This window comes from Enoplosus armatus, chromosome 8, assembly GCF_043641665.1.
Source record: "Enoplosus armatus isolate fEnoArm2 chromosome 8, fEnoArm2.hap1, whole genome shotgun sequence".
Classification (NCBI taxonomy): Eukaryota; Metazoa; Chordata; class Actinopteri; order Centrarchiformes; family Enoplosidae; genus Enoplosus; species Enoplosus armatus.
Genome location: NC_092187.1, coordinates 24,484,861 through 24,505,509, shown reverse-complemented (window position 1 = coordinate 24,505,509; position 20,649 = coordinate 24,484,861). Strand labels below are relative to the sequence as shown.

Sequence of the window (20,649 nt, the reverse complement as noted above, 5' to 3'; positions counted from 1 at the left end):
CAGACCTCGGCGGCTCCGTCGACGGGCGGATCACCGGCTGATTTCAGGACGTGTCGTTTGTTCCCGTAAACCGCGCGCTGCTTCGGCTCGACGGTGATGGAGACCCGGCAGCCAGACCAGCAGAACCCCGTCCTCTGAAACCCGACACAGCTGGTTTTTAAAGCAAGAACAGGCGGAGAGAGAGAGAGAGAGCGCCGTGCACCTGCTTTCTCTCGTTCCTCCTCTCGCTCCGCGACTCTCGGAGGAGGAAGAGGAGGTGATAGAAGAGGGGAGGCGGTGACCGACATCCCCCACGGGACAGGCCGACCGACCCACGCGCTTCTAACAGGTGTGTCTGAGGAGGGCATACAGCTCCAGTCTGCACCGGCCGCCCTGCCTCCCGGTGCCCCGCTGTGTCTCGTGCTCCTGGCCGGTTTGGAGTCACATTTGGCCGCTTTGGCATCTTAGTGAGCGCTTGTTCTGGTCTGCTCTCGGTCTCTTCGCAGCAGTCCTCCGGTGCGTAATAGCGAGGAGGAAGGAGGAGGAGGAGGAGGAAGAAGAGGAGGTTGATCCAAACGGCTGATTTTGAGACGTTAATTTAAAAACCGGACGAGGTTCGTTTCCTTCTTGAGGAATGAGACATTTTAAAGGGTTCAACTGATCGCTCCGGAGCTCGGGGGGGTGGGGGGGGACATTTGAAGGGTTTGTTTGCAGGTTCTGGACGGATTTCTCTCCCCGGTGAAAAGGCACAAAGCCACCCGGTGGTACCGAACCGGATTGTGACCAAGTCTAAGGGACCGCAGAGTGGCTCTGTGAGGGGACTCTCTCGTGTTAAAACAAAGTGTTCCTCGTTTCATCATGACAACGAGAAAAGCCAGCAGTGTGGCGGACACCGTGACGACCTCCACCGCCAACCACCAGCACCAGAACCAGCCGAGGAGCCGGAGTCCCAGCAGCGGGGCTCCGGCGTCCGAGGCGGCGGGCGGAGGGGCGGAGATGTTCGGCGAATTTCAGGACTGGTGTCTGCGGACGTACGGGGACTCCGGCAAGACCAAGACCGTGACCCGGCGTAAATACAACAAAATCCTCCAGACCCTGCTCCAGGGGGACGAGGAGAACAGCAACGGGGTTTTCCTGCACGAGAAAGGCAACAACCACATCAACGCCAAATTTAAATTCTGGGTCAAGTCCAAGGGCTTCCAGGTCGGGACGCTGCAGGACGCCAAGAACGGGTCCTCGGACAGACCGGTGCTGTATGTCCCCATCAAGGCGACGGTTAGTGCCTCTTCCTCTTTCACTCTGTGCGTGTGTGCGTGCGTGAATGTCCCGTTTTCATGATGCCTGCGTGTCCACCACTATTGGGTTACCCTTATTTGCCTAAAGAAATAAGGTGTGTGTGTGTGTGTGTGTGTGTGTGTGTGTGTGTGTGTGTGTGTGTGAACTTTCCCTGGCTCAGCGCCACGACTACAGCAAACACCTGTTCCAGCTCCGAGCTGAGCCCGTTGGAGGTTTTGCTCCTGTACTTTTTGTAAACCCACAATCTTTATGTTGACTGACAGACAAACATGTTCGTGATGGGAAAAGAAAGCGAGGTGCCGGTACAGGTGCTTATCTTCATTAGGTGCCGGATGCAGCTCGCCATAACAACAACCTTACTGGGTGTAATGAGATGAAACCAAGAAAAGGAAACAAGTGTTGACATTTACATGGCTGTGACCAGTAACTCTATAAATATCCCCAAGTGACTGAAAGGATGCTTCTGTTATGACAGCTATGGAAATTAAAACGGCAGCGACGGTTATAAGTCACTCATGCAGGTATCCAGCAGCAGTCCAGTTCCTCTGTCTCACTTTTACCTTTGCCCTCCTGTCGGGCTGGTAGTGACCTTTGACCTGGAGGTTACTTTTTTTATTTTACACGTTGAAATGTTTATGTTCAACAGGAGGAAACAGAGAAAACCATTAAAAACTCACTTTTCTTTCTTTAACTCCAGTTGAAGCTGATTCAGATGCCTCCCCATGTCTGTAGTTTTACCATCTAGATATATGAGACTAACCCGTATGCTGCTGTAACAATGCAAATTTCCCCCGCTGAGGGGTTAATAAAGGATTATCTTATCTTATATGAGACCACAGAGAGAGTGTAGTCATAGTGTAGTATTTTATACCTCCCTCTCTTCCTGATGGTATATTCTTCTTACTACTCTACATACTTCATCTTCTGCTCATTTCATATTTTAATAATGTAATAAATCAGCTTTTTAGCAGCTTTTATAGACTGAAAGATTAATTCGAAAAGAAAAAAAAAGAATCAACAGATTAATCAATAATGTGTCTCGACTGAAGAGAGTTTTATAATCAGTTCCTTCTGGTGTTTCAGCAGCAGTGAGCAGAACTAACACAACTGTACACAACTGTAATCACAGCGTACCTGTGGCTCGGTGTGGTGTCCAGATGTTCAGTGTGTCCTCCTTTCTGACTCAGAACACTGACATGTTGTTTGTCTGTCCTGTTGTTTGAGGTCTGTCCACACATCTGGACTTTTCTTGAGTCTCTAAGCAGAATCGTGTGTATTTTCCAGATACGGGCTGGTAAAATCTGCGTAGATGTAGTTGCTTTACTCTTCGTCCGCCCTCGCTGTTCGTGGCAGCGGCTGGGAGCAGCTCTGGTTCACATGTTGATGATGTTTTTAAACCAGAGAGCTCTTGTTGACAGGAGAGTGCAGTGGAGTGGGATGACTCAAAGACATGAATGAAAGGAAGGAAAATGGGCCTCTTTCTTTCTGTGTTTGTAAAATACTCTATATTTAGAAATGATTCAGTCCATTCTTTCTGCAATGAAACTCCACATTGCCTGTAATCTCAAACAGAGAGTGATTTTCTGTGTCTGCAGCCTCAAAATCAGGTTGTTCAGACGGCGAAACAGACAGGTTGACGTAATGCAGGATTGCTGTGGAGATGAGAATGGTTTGAGGTGCTGGTTGGCATGGTTACTGGCTAATTTCACCCCGTCCCATATCATTTCATATTCAGATTAAGATCAGGTGTATCGCAGCCAGCGATGGGAATCCTCTTGCAGAGTTAATCTTCGGTGAATCCCTCTCCTTCCTTCCCTCTTTGTCTCTCAGTCTTGGCAGCAGCAGGTCTGTTGAGTCTGTTTAGTATCTGAGGATTGGCCTGTTTAGACTGCAGAGAGACAAAGAGAGATCCCTCCCGTCTTCTCTTGAACTTACTGAGTGTGAGTCTGTGTTCGCTTCCTAAACATAACTGCACCGACGTTGGAAAGATGAGGAAAACTCTGCGGACCTTTTAGCCGTAAAACGTCGGCTTGCTGTCGGCTGAGATTAGTGGTATCTAGCAGTGCGGATACGTTTGGTTTAGCGTGTCCAGGTTTGGAGACACTCGTCTCTGCCCCCACCCCAATATAATTGACTCCCCGCAGACGTCACTGTAACGTAACGAGGTCTGGGGCTTGTCCACATTGGTTTTTAGAAAGACTGGCTGCTGTTGATTTACTGATCATTTTGTTCGTGAATGACGACCCTCAATCGTTATTTGATAACATTATTAGCTTTTACTTGAACATGTATGGAACGATCCTTTTTGTCTGAGCTGGTAAAGTTCTCGTAGTAGTTGTTTCTTTCTTTAAAGACAAAGAGAAATAAGTTTTAATTGCGTGTCTCTCGGTTAATTGTTCAGATGTGTGTCATGTGACTAGCTAACCCCGCCCTTCATGTAAAACCACACTGTTAGCTCGTTGGTCGCGGTATTTACCTTTCCAAGAGCGTGATTGTGCTCTACTTTATTCACTTCTCCCTCGTTCTTGTAGCCCGGCGTCGCCAGACCAACTTGCCTCCGGACGCTACAACCAATCAGAGCAACCAAACGTGTCATGTGTCGCGGTAGGCTGCTAGGCTAGGTAGCTAGTTCCAACATCCAATTCATGTGGCCACTTTTGAGCGACTCAATCAAATCCTTCTGGTACTACACGTCACATTACTGAAGCTGAGGACGCTCTGACTTCAGAGACCAATACATTTGATAAGTGAAGGACCTCATTGATACACTAATACGAGTGTGTGTGTGTGTGTGTGTGTATTAGTCAGCAGCTACAGGTCCTGTAGCCACCTGCTTGTCTCTGTCTGGAGGGTGTTAGCCAGCTATGTTTGGATATTCGATCGCTCAGTGCCAGCAACATGTCGCCTCATGCTGGGCCGACTGAGCAGACCATCCTCCGCTCACTTCACAATTAAAAACGCTTCCTGCTCCATGATTTCATACGAACATATAGAAGATGTGTTTGTTTACATCAGTAATGTTTTTTCAACCGGCAGATTACAGTACATTTGAGCACGAATCGTAAAGGATAAGGCTGCTGTTCTTTAGTATTTTTCTTATTGTCAGCAAATCCCATTGAAAGATCACAACGTGTTGGTCCGTCTCTCAGTCCTCTCTGACTTCCCTGTGCTGTCTGCAGCTCTCTGCACCAAGCCTGCTCCTGCCCATCCAGGCTGTGATACACTCACAACACTTGCTGCTGTTGGTTTTGGTCTTTTCGTGGGATTGTTGACAATAAGACACAAATAAAGAAGATACTTTTCCTCCCATATGCACCAGTGTAGCTGCTCAGCAACACAGTGAGCGACTTGCTGTTGCCGTGCTCTTCAGCTTTCCCTGTAAAAATAAAACAGTTTAGGCCTCGTGTCTTAAGCAACACAGGAAGTAAACATCAGATGACGGCAAACAGCAGGAAAGTGTGTGTCATTTGTATTTCTTACATCTCAGTTTTCCCTGAAGCTCCAGTCTTCGTCTCCTACCCGTCGAGCGAGGTGAGAACGGCGCGCCTGGATGTGTCGAACTACACGGGATCTTAATGCTGTGTTTATGGCTTAAATCAGCATCCTGCTTTCTTTCAGTCTGAGTCGTGCTGAGAGGGTATGACCCGACTGCAGCAACAGCTGATCAGACAGCGGCTGTGTATATTCACTGACACTGATACTCACATAGTGTGTGTGTGTGTGTGTGTGTGTGTGTGTTTGTTGCTCAGCTGACCTCCGAGGTGTGGAACGATGTAGGGATGACAGAACTGAAGACATGGACTGAAGTACATGACATACAGGAACTATCTCTCTCCTGGGGGGGCCGCTAGGTTTACTTTGCAGCCAGCACCCACGATCGAATTAGAAATCACAGTAAAACACTCAGGTGAGACACACGACAGGTTGCAAGTAATCAGGATTGATAGAGGGACCGTATCAGAAGACCGACATGGAATATTAATGAGCTTAAGTGACAAAGAACCGCCGCTAATTCCCCCCCCCTTTGTTTGCATCCTTTCCTCCCTGTCTGTGTTACACACAAGCTCTTTGATGGACGTGCTCCTCTGCTTCATCGTTTTGTTTTTATTTGCATAATTTGTGTCTTTTTGTCTCCTGTAAGTCTCTCTTTGAGAAACTTTGTCATTTAAAATGTCTTCATTAATGTCTTTACACAGCAGCCCCGGTCCTTAATAATGATATGCTCAAAAATATAATTATATGCGTGGAAGTAGTGTGTGCCACAGATGCGTCTGATGTTCGGTGAATGGGCATCACAGTGATTAAGAGAAACTGGTTTTGTAATGGATGCTGTAATGTCTGGCTTGGTTGGTTTAAAATGTGCTTTTATTAAATGAGGGGTCTGGTCCTTCTTAACTCCATATTGTCTAATTCCAGCTGTGCACTTCTGTGCTTGTGGTTTTAAATAGTCAGGTTGTCTTGGAGTTTCCCTTTCAGTTCTTTGTAAATGAGACTTGAAGGCTTCCTAACAGGAACATAATAGGCCACACACAGTGATACTGAAGCCAAAATTTAATGTCAGGTTTTCTTGTTTTTAACTATTTTGACAATGGATTAATCATTTAAGTCATGCCGAACGTTAGCGAGTTGCAGCTTCTTGCTGCTGCTAATGTGATACTGCTGGTTGAACAAAACAACGTGACCTGATCACTTTAAGCTTCGGGAACTCGTCATGCATTTTATGAAAATAATCATTAATAGCTGTCCTTTTTATTTGTTTCTGGAGTGTAACTGATTTTATGCCATGGCCACAGGAAGTACTAATTTACAGCAGCGGCTCCGGCTTGGTTGTGTGTCCGTGTTCGGACGCCACCGAGGGTTCCCGTTCTTCTTCGCTGCTCTTGTAAATCCTCCTGTTTGAGGCACCTGTGCGGCAGATGCTCACCTGGACCGTGAACGTCCCGCGTGTTGTTTCCTCCGAGTGAAGCTCATCCCAGGCAGCTGGCCACACCGTGAGTCACAGAGGTTGAACCTGTCTGTCTCTCTGTCAGCAGGGTGAACTGCAGCTTCCACACTGGCTGAGTGAAAAATGAAAGTCCCTGTTTCTGATTGGCTTGCGGGTGTCTTAAAAATCTTATTATGAGACATCTCAAACATTTCTGGTCAACAGTTTAATTAGAGTTCTGAATCAGATCACGAGGTATATTAAACTGCAGGTAACCATAGTAACAGTCCTTTGACTTGAATGCTACGTTAACTCTCACTGGTGAAATGCTCCTTTGTTCCGTTGGTAACTCACCATGAAATGAAGCGCGGCGATACGCTGCAGCTTCATGGCGTCCACCTCAAGGAATCGTGATCCTGGTGATTCTGTGTTCAGGTGCCTCAGCTGGCCAAAGGGGCTGTTGTGCTTTTTCAAATCCAGCCTGGGACTCGTGCTACATTTCGTCATCCTCTCCTGTCCAGTCCTTCTGTCCGTGTGCACCGACAGAAAGCTTAAGTTATTAAAAATTAGGGTATGTAATGCAAGTTCGCTCAACTGACTCGTGGTGTAAAAAAACTATCCTTCATTTTTTTAATTAGCTTAATTAGCAGTGAAACCGCCCATCTTGCTGGCGGGAAGTCTTTGGTTGGCCATGAGGTACATGTACAGCCCGTATTAATGTTAAATACTCTAATGCATACATCAGACTATCAGACCCGTGTGTGTGTGTGTGTGTGTGTGTGTGTGTGTGTTAAAAAAAATAAATCCTGCTAATGCCCACATATTCCATGCAAAGTGTGTTGTGGCTAAAAAATTGATCTTAAAATAATCTGGTACCTTTCTCATACAGTCCCACGCCACTCCAATAGTGATACAAATACACATATAAAATACATAACTCAGATAACTGAATAACACTTCCATACATACATACCTTCAGCTCCTTCAGGAGACACGGGCTACAGATCAGCTCTGCTACAGGTAAATCCTGTGTCCTCTGTCCTGTCCTGTCCTCTGTCTCGTGCTGTGAAACCTTTACCAAAGTAAACATAATCAAACGAATGTGTAACAAAGAGGAAGCGAGGAGTCTTCACTCATTAATGGGCTCTGATTCCATTTTAAGTTAATGAGAGTGAAATAGTCCCGTGTACAACATGAGTAAACTCTTGTGATTGAATTAGTCGTATTTAGGATAAAGGTCAGTAATCATTCTCTGTGTCAGGATCCGAAACCACATGTCCCATTAAAACGTCTGCTTTGTGACGGGATGTCTCTGCTTGTCTTCAGTCTGCAGCCTGATACAGTAACTCACAATGTAAACTGCAGCATACAGGCAACTTTGCAGCGATGCTCCCAGCTGTTTTGGTAATTATAGTAACGTGACAATGATGCGTAGATTTTTATTTTGTTGGCACATCAAGGACCTTCATAGCAGTCTCTGTAGGACACAGTGGGCAGTGAAGACAGCAGTTTCTCTGGTGCAAACGGAGTCTTAAACTCCAGCTAAAGAAGGAAGCACAGAGGGGTTTTGTTGGCACTAATAATAGTTGCTATCTAGACTGCGGTGTCAAGTACATGTGATGACTGCTTCCTCTTCTCTTCACTGGCTTCAACCAGAGCCGTGCACAGAGGAGGGTTGGCCGGTTCGAAGCAGAGCCTTATGTTCAAAGAGTCGCTGCATGGATCATCGCGTATCGCTGTGTTTTCTGTGCGTGTGTCCGTCAGAGCGCTATGAGGAGACACCCGACAGATTCAGCTCGTCCGGTGACAAAACACTGCTTAGCCGCTTGTTTTAAAACACTTGCAATTTAGCACCGCGTGTGTACAGTTGCTTGATGGGGCAGAAAGGATGAATGCATGGATGTGAGACCAATATACCCCCCCCCCCCCCCCCCCCCCCAGTGGAGTTACGTATAGTTTACACCGGTGTCTGTTTTTTACTGTGACGTGGCCCCCTGTAATTTTAAGAACCCACAAATTGATGCTCAATGTATTCCTCTGCTGCCTTCATGATTAGTTTGGCTGCATGAGAACGATACCCAAACGGCTATATGTAAATCCTCAGATGAGGGGGGCCGTCTGCATCCAGGGAGAATCGGATGGACCTGATACACGTGTTGACTTGGAAACAGCTCCAATAAACCGGGCTTGTCTGCGCTCTTATCAGCGTCGTAGTGGGAAGGCTAATGGTATGTTTAGGTAAACAGATGGATGAATGAAACCTCTGTGTGTGTGTGTGTGTGTGTGTGTGTGTGTGTGTGTGTCCTCTGTCCTCTATTAGCAGCAACAGAGACAATTTGTCCCAATGTAGAATCATGAGAGGAGGAGGGACAGACCAATGGCTTTCCTGCTTACCCACACACACACACACACACACACACACACACACACACACACTCTCTATAACAGTGCTGTCCTGTGCATCTGGGGGTCTGATTGTTTGTCTGTTGTAGGAGGGACAGCTTAATTGGGGTGGCCCCCTCATATCAGGCCTCAGTGATCTCTGCTATCTCAAAGAGCCCCTTATTCTGTCATTATAAAAACCCCTAAATTGACAGACATTGGTAGGCCTCTGGTGTGTGTGTGTGTGTCTGTGAATGTGTCCTCCCTTTGACCCTAACCTATCGTGTGTGTGTGTGTGTGTGTGTGTGTGTGTGTGTGTGTGTGTGTGTGTGTGTGTGTGTGTGTGTGTGTGTGTGTGTGTGAGAGTTAGTAACTGGTGTTCGGTGCCAGAGGTTATGTGAGGGCCAGATCTTGGGTGAAGCAGCAGGCTGGATGCTGCTGGAACACAATGGAGACACAAAAATCAACTCTGTGATGTCTTCAGGAAACTTGGAGCTGCCCCGCTGACAGCGGAGGCTTTTGGCAATAGCGACCTGTAGCTTTAAACACCAGTGCCTGCTGGGTAATGTGACCCCTTGTCAACCTTCCTGTCACCCGTGTTTGGGTCTGTCAACCTAGACTTTGAAGAAAATACGAAAGCTGAAAGTTTCTCCTCTTTGCTCATTTTTATCTTTTGACTCGAGCTGTTCATCCAACATCAAACTTATTTAACACGTCTACTAATAATCAATAGGAAGCTCAGTAGAGCTGATCGGCACCGTCTGGGGACACACGGATCAAATTCTGTTGTGATTTTGACAGATGAACTCACATTTTCACCCGTCATGAATTGTGTTCATTACTGCCTGCACCCTGCAGAGAGATGCATGCTGGGTAAACAAGAAATCGTATCGTGTGTTTTTCCACTTGATTATAGAATCTCTAATAATATCTAATTGTTTCATTTCATTAACTGTCAACAACACTTATTAGGTACTGTAGCTGAACAGAAAACATATATAATATGTGAAAACAAACATTTACGTAAACGGGAGGTGAAAGCAGCCGGAGAGACGCCTTTAACTGCAGAAGTGATGAAACCATTAGTCAATGAATTGATTAATAGATTTTTTAAATATTTTTTTAAAGCACAATTAACTTTCCCCAGCTTCTAAACTGAGGTTTGGATTGTTTTATGTGATATTTTCCCGTGGAAGCTGATTGGACAGAATCTTTATGACTGTTGACAGTCTTTGTTAGACCTTCAGTCCCTTTTCGGCTCCCTGTTGTCTGACTTTTGATGTGTGACACTGTATTTTTTGGCCGCTTGAAAGATGATTCTGTCCAGTGAATTTCTGCAGTAAATATGTCGGGAGCCGCTTTCCTCTTGTTTGTACTTGTGTGGCGTTTATTTCCTCCGTGGCACCAAAACTGTCCCGGCAGGCAGGAAGGATAATGAACTACAATAGATATCAACTTGTTAGCCAGGTGACATTCAGTCCTCCACGATCACTCTGTCTTTGTGTCAGCAGCTGTAGGTTCCTGGAAAGTGACTGCTTCTGAGTGTGTGTGTGTGTGTGGAACACATTTGAGGTGACAGCAACTCATAGAGAATCACACACACACACACACACACACACACACACACACACACACACACACACACTCTCTCTTTGTTTGGTGGATTAGTGCAAGTGTCAGATGTCTTGGAGCACAATGGAGGCAAACCCCCACTGTTTGAGAGTGTGTGTCGCTGCTCAAAGACAGAAAGGCAACAGAGTGTGTGTGTGTGTGTGTGTGTGTGTGTGTGTGTGTGTGTGTGTGTGTGTGTGTGTGTGTGTGTGTGTGTGTGTGTGTGTGTGTTGCGGACAGTGAAACCTCTTGCTGAGCAGCTGTATGTGTTGACTGGTGTAATTATGTTACAGAGAGTCCAGAGAAGAGTGTGTGTGTGGATGGACGGGTAGAGGGTGTGTGTGTGTGGACGGGTAGAGGGTGTGTGTGTGGATGGACGGGTAGAGGGTGTGTGTGTGTGGACGGGTAGAGGGTGTGTGTGTGGACGGGTAGAGGGTGTGTGTGTGGATGGATGGGTAGAGGGTGTGTGTGTGTGGACGGGTAGAGGGTGTGTGTGTGTGGATGGGTAGAGGGTGTGTGTGTGGACGGGTAGAGGGTGTGTGTGTGGATGGATGGGTAGAGGGTGTGTGTGTGTGGACGGGTAGAGGGTGTGTGTGTGGATGGATGGGTAGAGGGTGTGTGTGTGGATGGGTAGAGGGTGTGTGTGTGTGGATGGGTAGAGGGTGTGTGTGAGGACGGGTAGAGGGTGTGTGTGTGGACGGATGGGTAGAGGGTGTGTGTGTGGACGGATGGGTAGAGGGTGTGTGTGTGGATGGGTAGAGGGTGTGTGTGTGTGGATGGGTAGAGGGTGTGTGTGAGGACGGGTAGAGGGTGTGTGTGTGGATGGATGGGTAGAGGGTGTGTGTGGACGGGTAGAGGGTGTGTGTGTGGATGGATGGGTAGAGGGTGTGTGTGTGGATGGGTAGAGGGTGTGTGTGTGTGGATGGGTAGAGGGTGTGTGTGTGTGGATGGGTAGAGGGTGTGTGTGTGGATGGATGGGTAGAGGGTGTGTGTGTGGACGGGTAGAGGGTGTGTGTGTGTGTGTGTGTGTGTGTGTGTGTGTGTGTGTGTGTGTGTGTGTGTGTGGATGGGTAGAGGGTGTGTGTGTGTGTGTGCCAGTGTGTATCTAATGTAAGATGTCTCCTCTTAACATCCTGCTGTCTCTACTGAAGAGGATAAACATGTTGGAAGTGATTTTTCCTTCAGTGTCGGTCTTGTTTGTTTTTGGTATTTAATCATCTCAAAATGACGATTGTTCTGCCAGAATGTCTGTTTTGTTTCGTGAGAGAAAATCAGTAAGTGTTTATCCATAAATAATCTTGTGTATCTATGTTGAATAGTATGAAATATCTGTCTGGTACACACACACACACACAAACACACACACACACACACAAAAGACAAACTGATGTCTGATTATTGGTAGTTGCCCATTTTCTCCTCCTCTGCTTTCAATCAAACACAGTTGAAGTTTAATAATGATACATATATCCACGGTGTTGTGACACCTACACACACCGTCATGTCACTCCAGCAGTATGAGTATAAATATGAAGAGTTTTCAAAAGACAGAACGTTTTCTCTTTTAATTGGTTGGAAACAACAGAACGTGATTACTTCTACAGATCGTGCTCAAAGTCTTAATTGGCGAGGCTGAATTTAGACGGTTACCATGCTGTCAAAGATTTAAATACAGCTCAGTCTCCACACTGTAAACACTGAGTTTGAGCTCCTCACTCTCTCTTCATGTACTCTGAACTAATTAAAAGTAATAAACTTTGACATTTCTGCCAGAGAGAGAGAGAGAGAGAGACAGAGAGACAACACACAGTACAGAGAGATGTAAAGTAATAGCAGTTGTAATAATATTGATATGAATAAAAGTAATAATAGCTATAATAATAATAATAACAATAACAACAATAAGAAGAAGAATAACAATAAAAATAATAATAATAATAATAATAATGCTGATAATAATTGTAGCAGTGGGTGTTGAGAAGGAACATGGGGGCAGTCGGTGGCTTCAGTCATGGAGGCAGAAACACCTGCAGGAAGCAGCAGCAGCAGGAGAAAGACAGCGTTAGTAACGTTCATTAATGGGATAAGAACGTGTGCAGGCGGAGAGAGGAGCGCAGTGCATCATGGGAAGTCTCCCGGCAGTCTAGGCCTACAGCAGCGTAACTAAGGGATGGTTCAGGGCTCACAAGAGATTAAAAATGATTTCATTACAAGAGGCGATGTGATAAAAACATGAATACATAAAAACTCAGCTGTGGCATCGAAGTTGACTGCAACTTTTGATTTAATATTTTTTCTATTTTGTGAATCTTTTGTGTGAAGAAACTTGGGTTAATTGAATCCACTGTACCTCATCATAACTAGTCTCTGGTTATTTGTGTAACCACACATTCAGATTTTTTTTTTTTATATACATTTTTCAATTAATCCTGCACATCTAAAAGGGTTTTCACAAACTCTTCATCCTGTAGAAGGTCATGTAGTGCTTTGCATAACCTAAAATATCTAAAATACCCTGACATGGGGAAGTGAGACAATAGCTCATCATTGTTAAAGGGTTGCAGCAGTAGGAGGGACTCACTGTGAAGACGGCCGTACATTTTATTTAAAAATATGATGTAAATACAATACAAAAGGATCCTCAGTCGGTTACCTTGAGTTTGTAACAGTGCTGGTATTTTTTGCAACACACACACACACACACACACACACACACACCGTATATTTTCACACAGCCCTCGGCTCACTTCCCCCTCGGTGTTCTCCTGTTGCCATGGTGAACAGCTCCTTTGGCCGCAGCGATGGTAAAAAGAAATTAACACCAGTCTTAATTAGACTGCAAGGCTTCAATTTCCACCTTCGTCCCTCCTGCCTCCTCCTCCTCCTCCTCCTCCTCTCCTGACCTTCTCCTCCCTCTCATCACTCCCCTCTCCCACCTGAAAGGCAGGCTGGCATATTAACACCAGCCACCAGGCATAATTAATGAGACCAGTCAGTCACAGTTGGCCCTCTGAGATTATGAACAGATCCAACTTCCAAAATGATACACTCTGTTCCCGCTTTATGTAATTATTCATTATGTGAAATATAAAAACTAGAGTACACAGTCGAAGTATAACCACTCTGGTGTTTTTGGACATAAGTCTCTTGCTTTTAGTTTTAGTCAGATTACAGATGAATGTATTCAATATAAGGCCTGTCAACCAACTGATTTTTACTCTTTAACTGACACTTCAGCTGCTGCCGCTGCTTACATACCAACCAATAGTTTAACTATTTACAGTGCACACACTTCAACTATCTCTGGCTCCTCAACTTTTCACTGCTTTTATCTCTACACTTCAAGTGCTTTCAGTTTTGAATCTTCAGCTGTCATTTCAACTGCTTTTAGCCTTTACACAACAACTGACACTTGTTTCTACTCGTCAACTGACATTTCAACTGCTGTTACTGCTTACGCACCAACTGACTCTTCAACTTTTAACAGTGCACACACTTCAACTACCTCTGGCACTTCAGCTTCAACTGAAATTTCAGTTGCTTTAATCAGCTGCTTTCATCTCTTAAGTTAATTTTATATATATATATATGTCCCAAATATCACAAATCCCGAATGTGCCTCGAGGGGCTTTACAATCTTACATTTTACTCTTCAACTACTTTCATCTGCCCACAGGGCTTAATCTCAAAGTGTCAAGTGTCACCAGACACTTCACACCCTTTTAGGGCTTCGACATCAGCTGACACAACAGCTTTGAGCGCTTCAACCTTACCTGCAACTCGGATTCAGCATCTCACTTGCAGAAACTGAATGTTTTAAGACATTTTCATTTGCTTACAGTGTTGCAGGTGTTATATTTGGAGCATCCAGTTAATAAAACACGAAGTGTATTTGGTTTATTTAGGAGAAGTGTGACCTCCTGGGCAAGATGGTGGTTGGGAAACAGTCAGAAACTACAGAGAAAATTAACACAATTTAGTTTGTGTGTGTCAGACGCTTCTACAGGGAATTTAAATTCAGTCTCATCCATAAAATCTAAAAGTTAGATTAGATTAGTTATGATTTATGTTTGTCAAGCGTCTATGCTGATTTATCAAAGGGTGTGTGAGGGATCCGTCTGACTTCCAGAGACAGTGCTCCACAGAGGAATAAAACAAAGGAACTTTAAAACAGTCCTCTTCCTCCCATCAGCTCTGGTGACTGTGTCCCAGCAGTGACGCCAAAAATAAAAACAAATCAAAAAGCAAACTGACGTAGTGAAAGGAAGGTCGAAAGGCGCGTGGCTCAACCTACTCTCGGCGTGATCACTCAGATTTCAAATGGTTTTCCCATCGTTACATATGCTTGTCACTCACAGTAACAAGAGAATCAGAGAAACCTAGCAGTGCCTGACTAACTGAAGAAGTGAGATACAATCTACCCTGTGAAAGAGGAAAGTCCTTAATAGGTCTGCGGCCCGCCCAAGGTTTCCTAGAAACTCTGCGTAACCAGACTCCGAGGTTATTTACGTTTGGCACGCTGTTATGTCTGTTTCACTTTGCTCTGTTACTGTTACTGTAGGTCATTTAGATCGGCTTTAGCAAACCCACCCTGAAGCTTCACCAGCAATATTTCTCATGTGTTCAATATGACGGCGCACAATGATTGGAAATTCTGTCTGATTTTACTGTATGCTGCTTTAGTAAATGGGAACATCACCAAACACCAGCGAGCACCGCCTGTTAACGTGTGAAGGATGAGTGTTAGACTGGCCTGATAGGTGTGAGATTTTTGTTTGTTTTGTCATATTTGTACTTTCTGTCCTGTAGCAGATTGCCAGCTCCGGTGTCGCTGCTATGGTTTCTGTACTTGTGTCAGTCGGGGTTATAACTGCTTTCGCTGCGGTGTTTGCTGACAATATGCTCTCATAAAACCAGCCAAGTGTTGGTAGTTCAGTGACGAGTTGTTATCGAGCTGGAGCACGAGCTTTTTTTAACGGGAGACATTTTGACACGTTGTAGTAGGAGAGTACAGGTGTAAATATTAAAATGAATGGCGGTTGAGTTCCATTTAGCTGCTTTGGTTTCCGGGTTTTGTGCATGCTGGCTCTTTGTCATAGTGTCACGGCTTACCTGGACACTTGAATAGAACTGTGCCATCGTTAATGTTATTACAAACGCCTGTCCTTTTCCCACAGGGACGAGTCAAATGTCTGATATGAAAAAAGCATCTAAATGGCAACAATACATACTGTATGGAAATGAACTTTTAGAATAGCATCACAGTTAAAACGCCTGCTGCTGCCACACGAGTTATTGGAGAGAAAATGTCACATTTATAAATACCTGCACATGATTAGACACACAAATCTGATCTGGTTCACCTGTAAATGTGGTCCGCCTCAGAGGTGACGTGGCTGTGGTCCATGAAGGATGAGAAGGATGCAGCTGCCAAACCAAAAATATACCAGCTAACGCTGTCGTAGCCTCTACCAGCCAACTAACATACAGCAGCCTGTAACCTGACATAGACGGACAGTCGATTACTGTATTTATTTCATGGCTGTTCATTTTTCCAACAAGTCATTTTGTCCCTTAAAACAAGTAAAACAAACGTGCTAATAGGATGAATTTTCTAATGCAAATCAACATGTTTCATCTTCCTGACACTAATGCAGTGATCAGCATTGTTCTGTTTGGCATCAAGATAATCAAGACTCCTTAAAACATTTTCAGGAATAAGATACTGATACCAAATGACGCGTTGAGACGTTTCTTTGTCTGTGTTTTGTTGCTGTTGGTGAGACTGCCGTGAACTGAGGAGTGAAGGCCAGTTTATAGAAACGAACCGTGATGAATAGACGGTCTCTGAGTCAGTGCTGCACTCTGCCTTCTCTTCCAAGTTCAACAAGAAAAAAGAAATGAAGAGTTTCCACCTACGCTGTCAGAGTCTGTTTGTGCACTTAAATTAAAATCTTGTGAAATAAACGGCTAAGAAAAGCAGTGAGTGTAATCTGCTGAATCTATTTGCATGCAATGTGTTTTGGATTTTAAAGTCAGTCCTCACACTTTGTTCTGCCTTCATGTTGTTGTTTTTGACATTCAGCATATTTAAAGATGCTAATTTGTTGTTAGCATTAAAAGTAAAATATTTGTAGCGTTATTTGTTCTTTATTTTGAAAGTAATATTTATGATTTTCAAGTCAAAATAATCTTTCTTAGTGTCCGCCTCCTCTTTCTTTGGAGCTCCGTTCTGTGCACATCTCTAGCAGCCAGGTGTGATTACCTGCACTGATTGGTTTACGGTACTACAGGCCACGCCCTCCCCCCGCCCCACAAATAAGAGGATTGATTGGCTCAGCACAGCTGGCTTTCCCCATCATGAAGGGATCGTCATCACGCTGGCTTGACTCAGAGGTGACATTTTATCTAAATGCTACTTCAGCAACATCGAGGAGTTTAAAAACAAAGTTACGCACAAGAACCGAAGAAACGGACAAAACATTCATATCGAGTTCCGCCTGCCCCCCCCCCCCCCCCTTCTTTCTTCATCTCTGCTTCGTGTCTGAGGGGGAGCTGATGGGAAACAGGTCCTCGTGTTCAGCAGGATCCACCTGTTCGGTCTGCGAGGAGTTCCTGCTGGTTCGCTCGATGGTTCAGACCGGGAGGAAGAGGAGGAGGAGGAGGAGGAGGAGGGAGATGTTCTTGTGGGACAACAGGCTTCTCATTATCACATCTCCCCCCTCCTCCTTTTCCTCTCTGTTCTTCTACCAACCCCCCCCCCCATCCAAAACACACATCCCATCTCCCTCCAGCATCCCTCCACTGTCTCCCCACAGACACCCCCACCCCCTCCTCCTCTTCTCCTTGTCTCTCCCGATCCCTCCTCCCTGCTCAGCTTCTCTCCCTCCCCTCCCACCCCCCCTCGCAGCCTTCCTCCTTTCCCACAATGCCCCTTTCTCTGCCCTGCTGCCAACACTCGTGGGTAATTAGCTCGGTGCTCCTCGTGTGTTTGTGTGCTGCAGCCAACACAATCAACACCATCGTCAACATCGACCTTATTGCAATCACCGTTATTATCATAATAATCATCATCAGTAACATCTTCATCATCACTCTTATATTTTTGAAAGAATTCATTTCTTAACTTTTATTTTTCCAAACTTCTTTTGATTCTTTTCTCATGTTGAATTAATAATTACAACCTAAGATATTTGAATTACGTGATTTCAGTCCTTCTAAGAGACAAAGTGGCCGTCAGGTTGTAAGAAAACACAAAACGTAACTTGAAACTAAGCCGCTGAAATGTAATATTGTGTGTCTACCACTGCATCCATTGATTTGATTCTTGATCTGTGGTTGTGTATCAATCAATCTCCCACTTTTGTATTGATTTTCAGATCTATATTGGTTATTATCCGCACAAACGAAGAACAATGGAGTGCACATTTTGGACATGCGAGTAAGAATGACGACGTCTGTCCCGCTGTTGCCTTTTTTAATGTCGTACATCCAGTTTGTAAAATACACAAGACAGAAGCCACCACCTTTGACCTACAAGTTCTCAAAGTCGCCGAGTTCCCGTTGTGGAAAATGTCCAAAATGCCTTCAATTAGGGATTAAATGTTTGGAATCATGTCATGATATGAAAAAGGATTTTTTTTTTGCAAAATCACTTTTAAACCTTTTTTACAGCTCGTAGAAACAGAAGAAGTTTGCTTTCTATCATTCAATTGGACAATAAACATCTATCGAGCCACAACACGACACAGTCATATCATGACAATATGATTCAGCTGAAAGTTAATAAATAATAAGCCAGAACACCCAGACACCCGGTCTCACCTTCACTGCTGTGAGTAAAACTGGAATATATATGTCTGAAGTCAGCACTGCTTACTTACTCACTTTCAGTGGGTTAATGTAATCAGAAATGCTCTTTACGTGGCAACATCGCCTTAATCAGGTTAGAATTGTAGTCCATGTGGACGTAGCTGAGGTCGAAGTGGGACGCTCTCCCCTTTTAAATCTGAATCAACCTATTGTCCTAACCTGTGGACTGAACTGAGGAGGAGGAGGAGGAGGAGGAGGAGGGGAATAAGAGATGAAAGGAAGGAGGGACGACCATGTGGGAAGAAAAGGAGAGAAAGGCCAAGTAGAGATGGAAGATGTGTTGCATCTCGGCCGGAGTGCTCGGACTGTGGTGTCAAATCCTCCGGAGAGATGGAGAAGCAGCAGCGGTGATGGATGGAGAGATGCACTGAGGCCGAGTGACGGGAGGCTGCTGTAGAGAGAGGGATAGAAGCAGGTCACAGTGAGCGGGATGGATGACTGGATGGAGGGAGGAGAGGAGGAGAGGTGGGGGGGGGGGGGGGGGGGGGGGTTGGTTTATGTCATGGCCCATTTAGCTGCTGCCTCTCCTGCCTGCTGCTAAATGTGAAGACTGTCAGCAGGATTATCACCGACTGTTGCTCTCAGAGCCTCACACATGCAGCCTGCGGCCTCTTCCTCGAATCTCACTCCTGCTCATGCAGCTTCGGCTGTGTTTACACTGACGCTGCATGAAAAATTGCGGCCGCCTCATTCATTTCAATGAGAGCACTGTCTTGACGCAGCGTTGGTCCCGACGCAGAGGGAAAAAAAGCCCAGTAGGATATTTAAGAACATGAACGGTGTAATCGTACCTCGTGACTGTTGAGACGGAGGATAACAATGATTGTCTCCAGAGGTGCAACCTTAAAACTCACGGATGCTTTCACAAGACTTCCTTCGTCGTATTTCATCTTCTTGCCGTTCCTTCTAAATACACATCCGTTCCAACGCAGCCCCCGCAGTGTTTTTTGATTTGTTGACGAGGCTCTCCTGTGACTTCCTGTCTCTTTAGCTCTAAATGTTCTTGCCTTCCTTTTTTTGAATGCTTGTTGACCTGTTCGCCAGAAGAAGAAGAAGTTTTGTGTTACCTGGTAACGTGCTTATAGACTAAAAAAAGATTCAATCTCAAGTGTAAGGCCAAAGTTATTATCATTTTCTCGTACTTTTACACTGCTGCTTGTGTTCAGAATGACTTCTTATCTGACCCATGACGTGTTGTAATTAACACAGTGTGTTTCCACACTGGAATAACAAAGTAGTTTACAGCTGGCAACAGAAACAAGAGGGAATGAGAGAGGATGATGATGGTATAAAGTCATCCACCACAGACAAACTTGATTGTGCTGCAGGCGATTCTGTTTCTGTCATGCTGGAGGTTAATTAACTATCAAACAGTTATTTGTATGTTACAGAGCAGCTTGACAGACACGGTTAATGAAAGCATTAGCCCTGCTAACCTTGAGGAAGAAGACTGGGAGACGTTGTGTCTCATCTCCTCAAAACGGGAATGGGAACGGTTGAAGTGAAGTCGGTCTGCTCGCTAACCACAAGTCCGTTAGTGTCGCTGTAAATCTGTCCGGCAGTGAACCTCGTGGACGCCGATGTTCCCGCCTTCCAACAGTTCGTTATTCTGTTTGTCGAAAGTCAAACTGGGGAAAACTCCTGACATCTCTGACAGTGTCTTTACGTAGTTCATCATGTGTTGTTGCCTAAAATGTTCCTGATATGACACACGTATGAAGTATTAATACTGCCTGGACTGATTGTCGGTTGTTGTACTGCATTGCATTGTGGTTCCTCAGGACTGAAGTGTGTTTCTGGGCTTCTTTTGTGTGTTTGTGTTGGTCAGCATTTGTGTATCTCAGTGTGTGCAGTCATAATTTTTGTGACACACTGTGTGTGTGTGTGTGTGTGTGTGTGTGTGTGTGTGTGTGTGTGTGTGTGTGTGTGTGTGTGTGTGTGTGTGTGGCAGTCGTAATGCAGGTTTGCTGCTGCTGCTTGCGGCTCAGCATATACTGGAGCTGTGTGTGTGTGTGTGTGTGTGTGTGTGTGTGTGTCCCAAGTCTGTTGGATAAAGAGGGGTGGAGGAGGAGGAGGGGGATGAAGAGGTGGTGGAGGGGGGGCAGTTAGCTTCCACTGAATGGACCCCATGTGTATCCTAGCAACAGGCTGGTTTGGAAATGGGATGGAGAGATGAACAGAGGGAGAGAGCCCACAAAAAAACAGAGGAAATGAGAGAGGGGGGTGGGGGGTGGGGGGGTGGAGAGAGATGGAGGGTCAGATAGAAAGGTGAGTTCGATGTTGTGGAAAAAAAGAGGTACCCCAGCTTCCACTGCCGGGAACATTTTATATAAACATTTGAAATACCACAAAATAAAATGCGGCAGGTTCCAGTAAAATAAATGAAGATGAATGAAGGAACAGCAGCGTAGAATTTCTCTTGGTAACGTTGGTGCAGTGACGCATCCGTTTGTAGAAACATAAAATCTGCTTTGTGAAAAATAGTTTGTTGAATCAACTGAAATCTGATTTCACTCAAATGTCTCAAATGATTTCTACAGTGCGAGGAAATGTATTTATTTCACTTTGATGGAAAGTAACCAGTT

General features: G+C 45.1%; 1 protein-coding gene across 1 annotated transcript in view; it reads left to right on the top strand.

The window, feature by feature from the left end:
* The first annotated feature begins 837 nt into the window (after positions 1-837).
* Positions 838-20,649, top strand: part of LOC139288441 (nucleolar protein 4-like) — a 121,750-nt gene continuing 101,938 nt past the window's right edge. The window contains exon 1 of the mRNA XM_070909738.1: positions 838-1,254. Within this exon, the coding sequence (XP_070765839.1) occupies positions 838-1,254 (417 nt within the window). The remainder of the gene's footprint in view (positions 1,255-20,649) is intronic.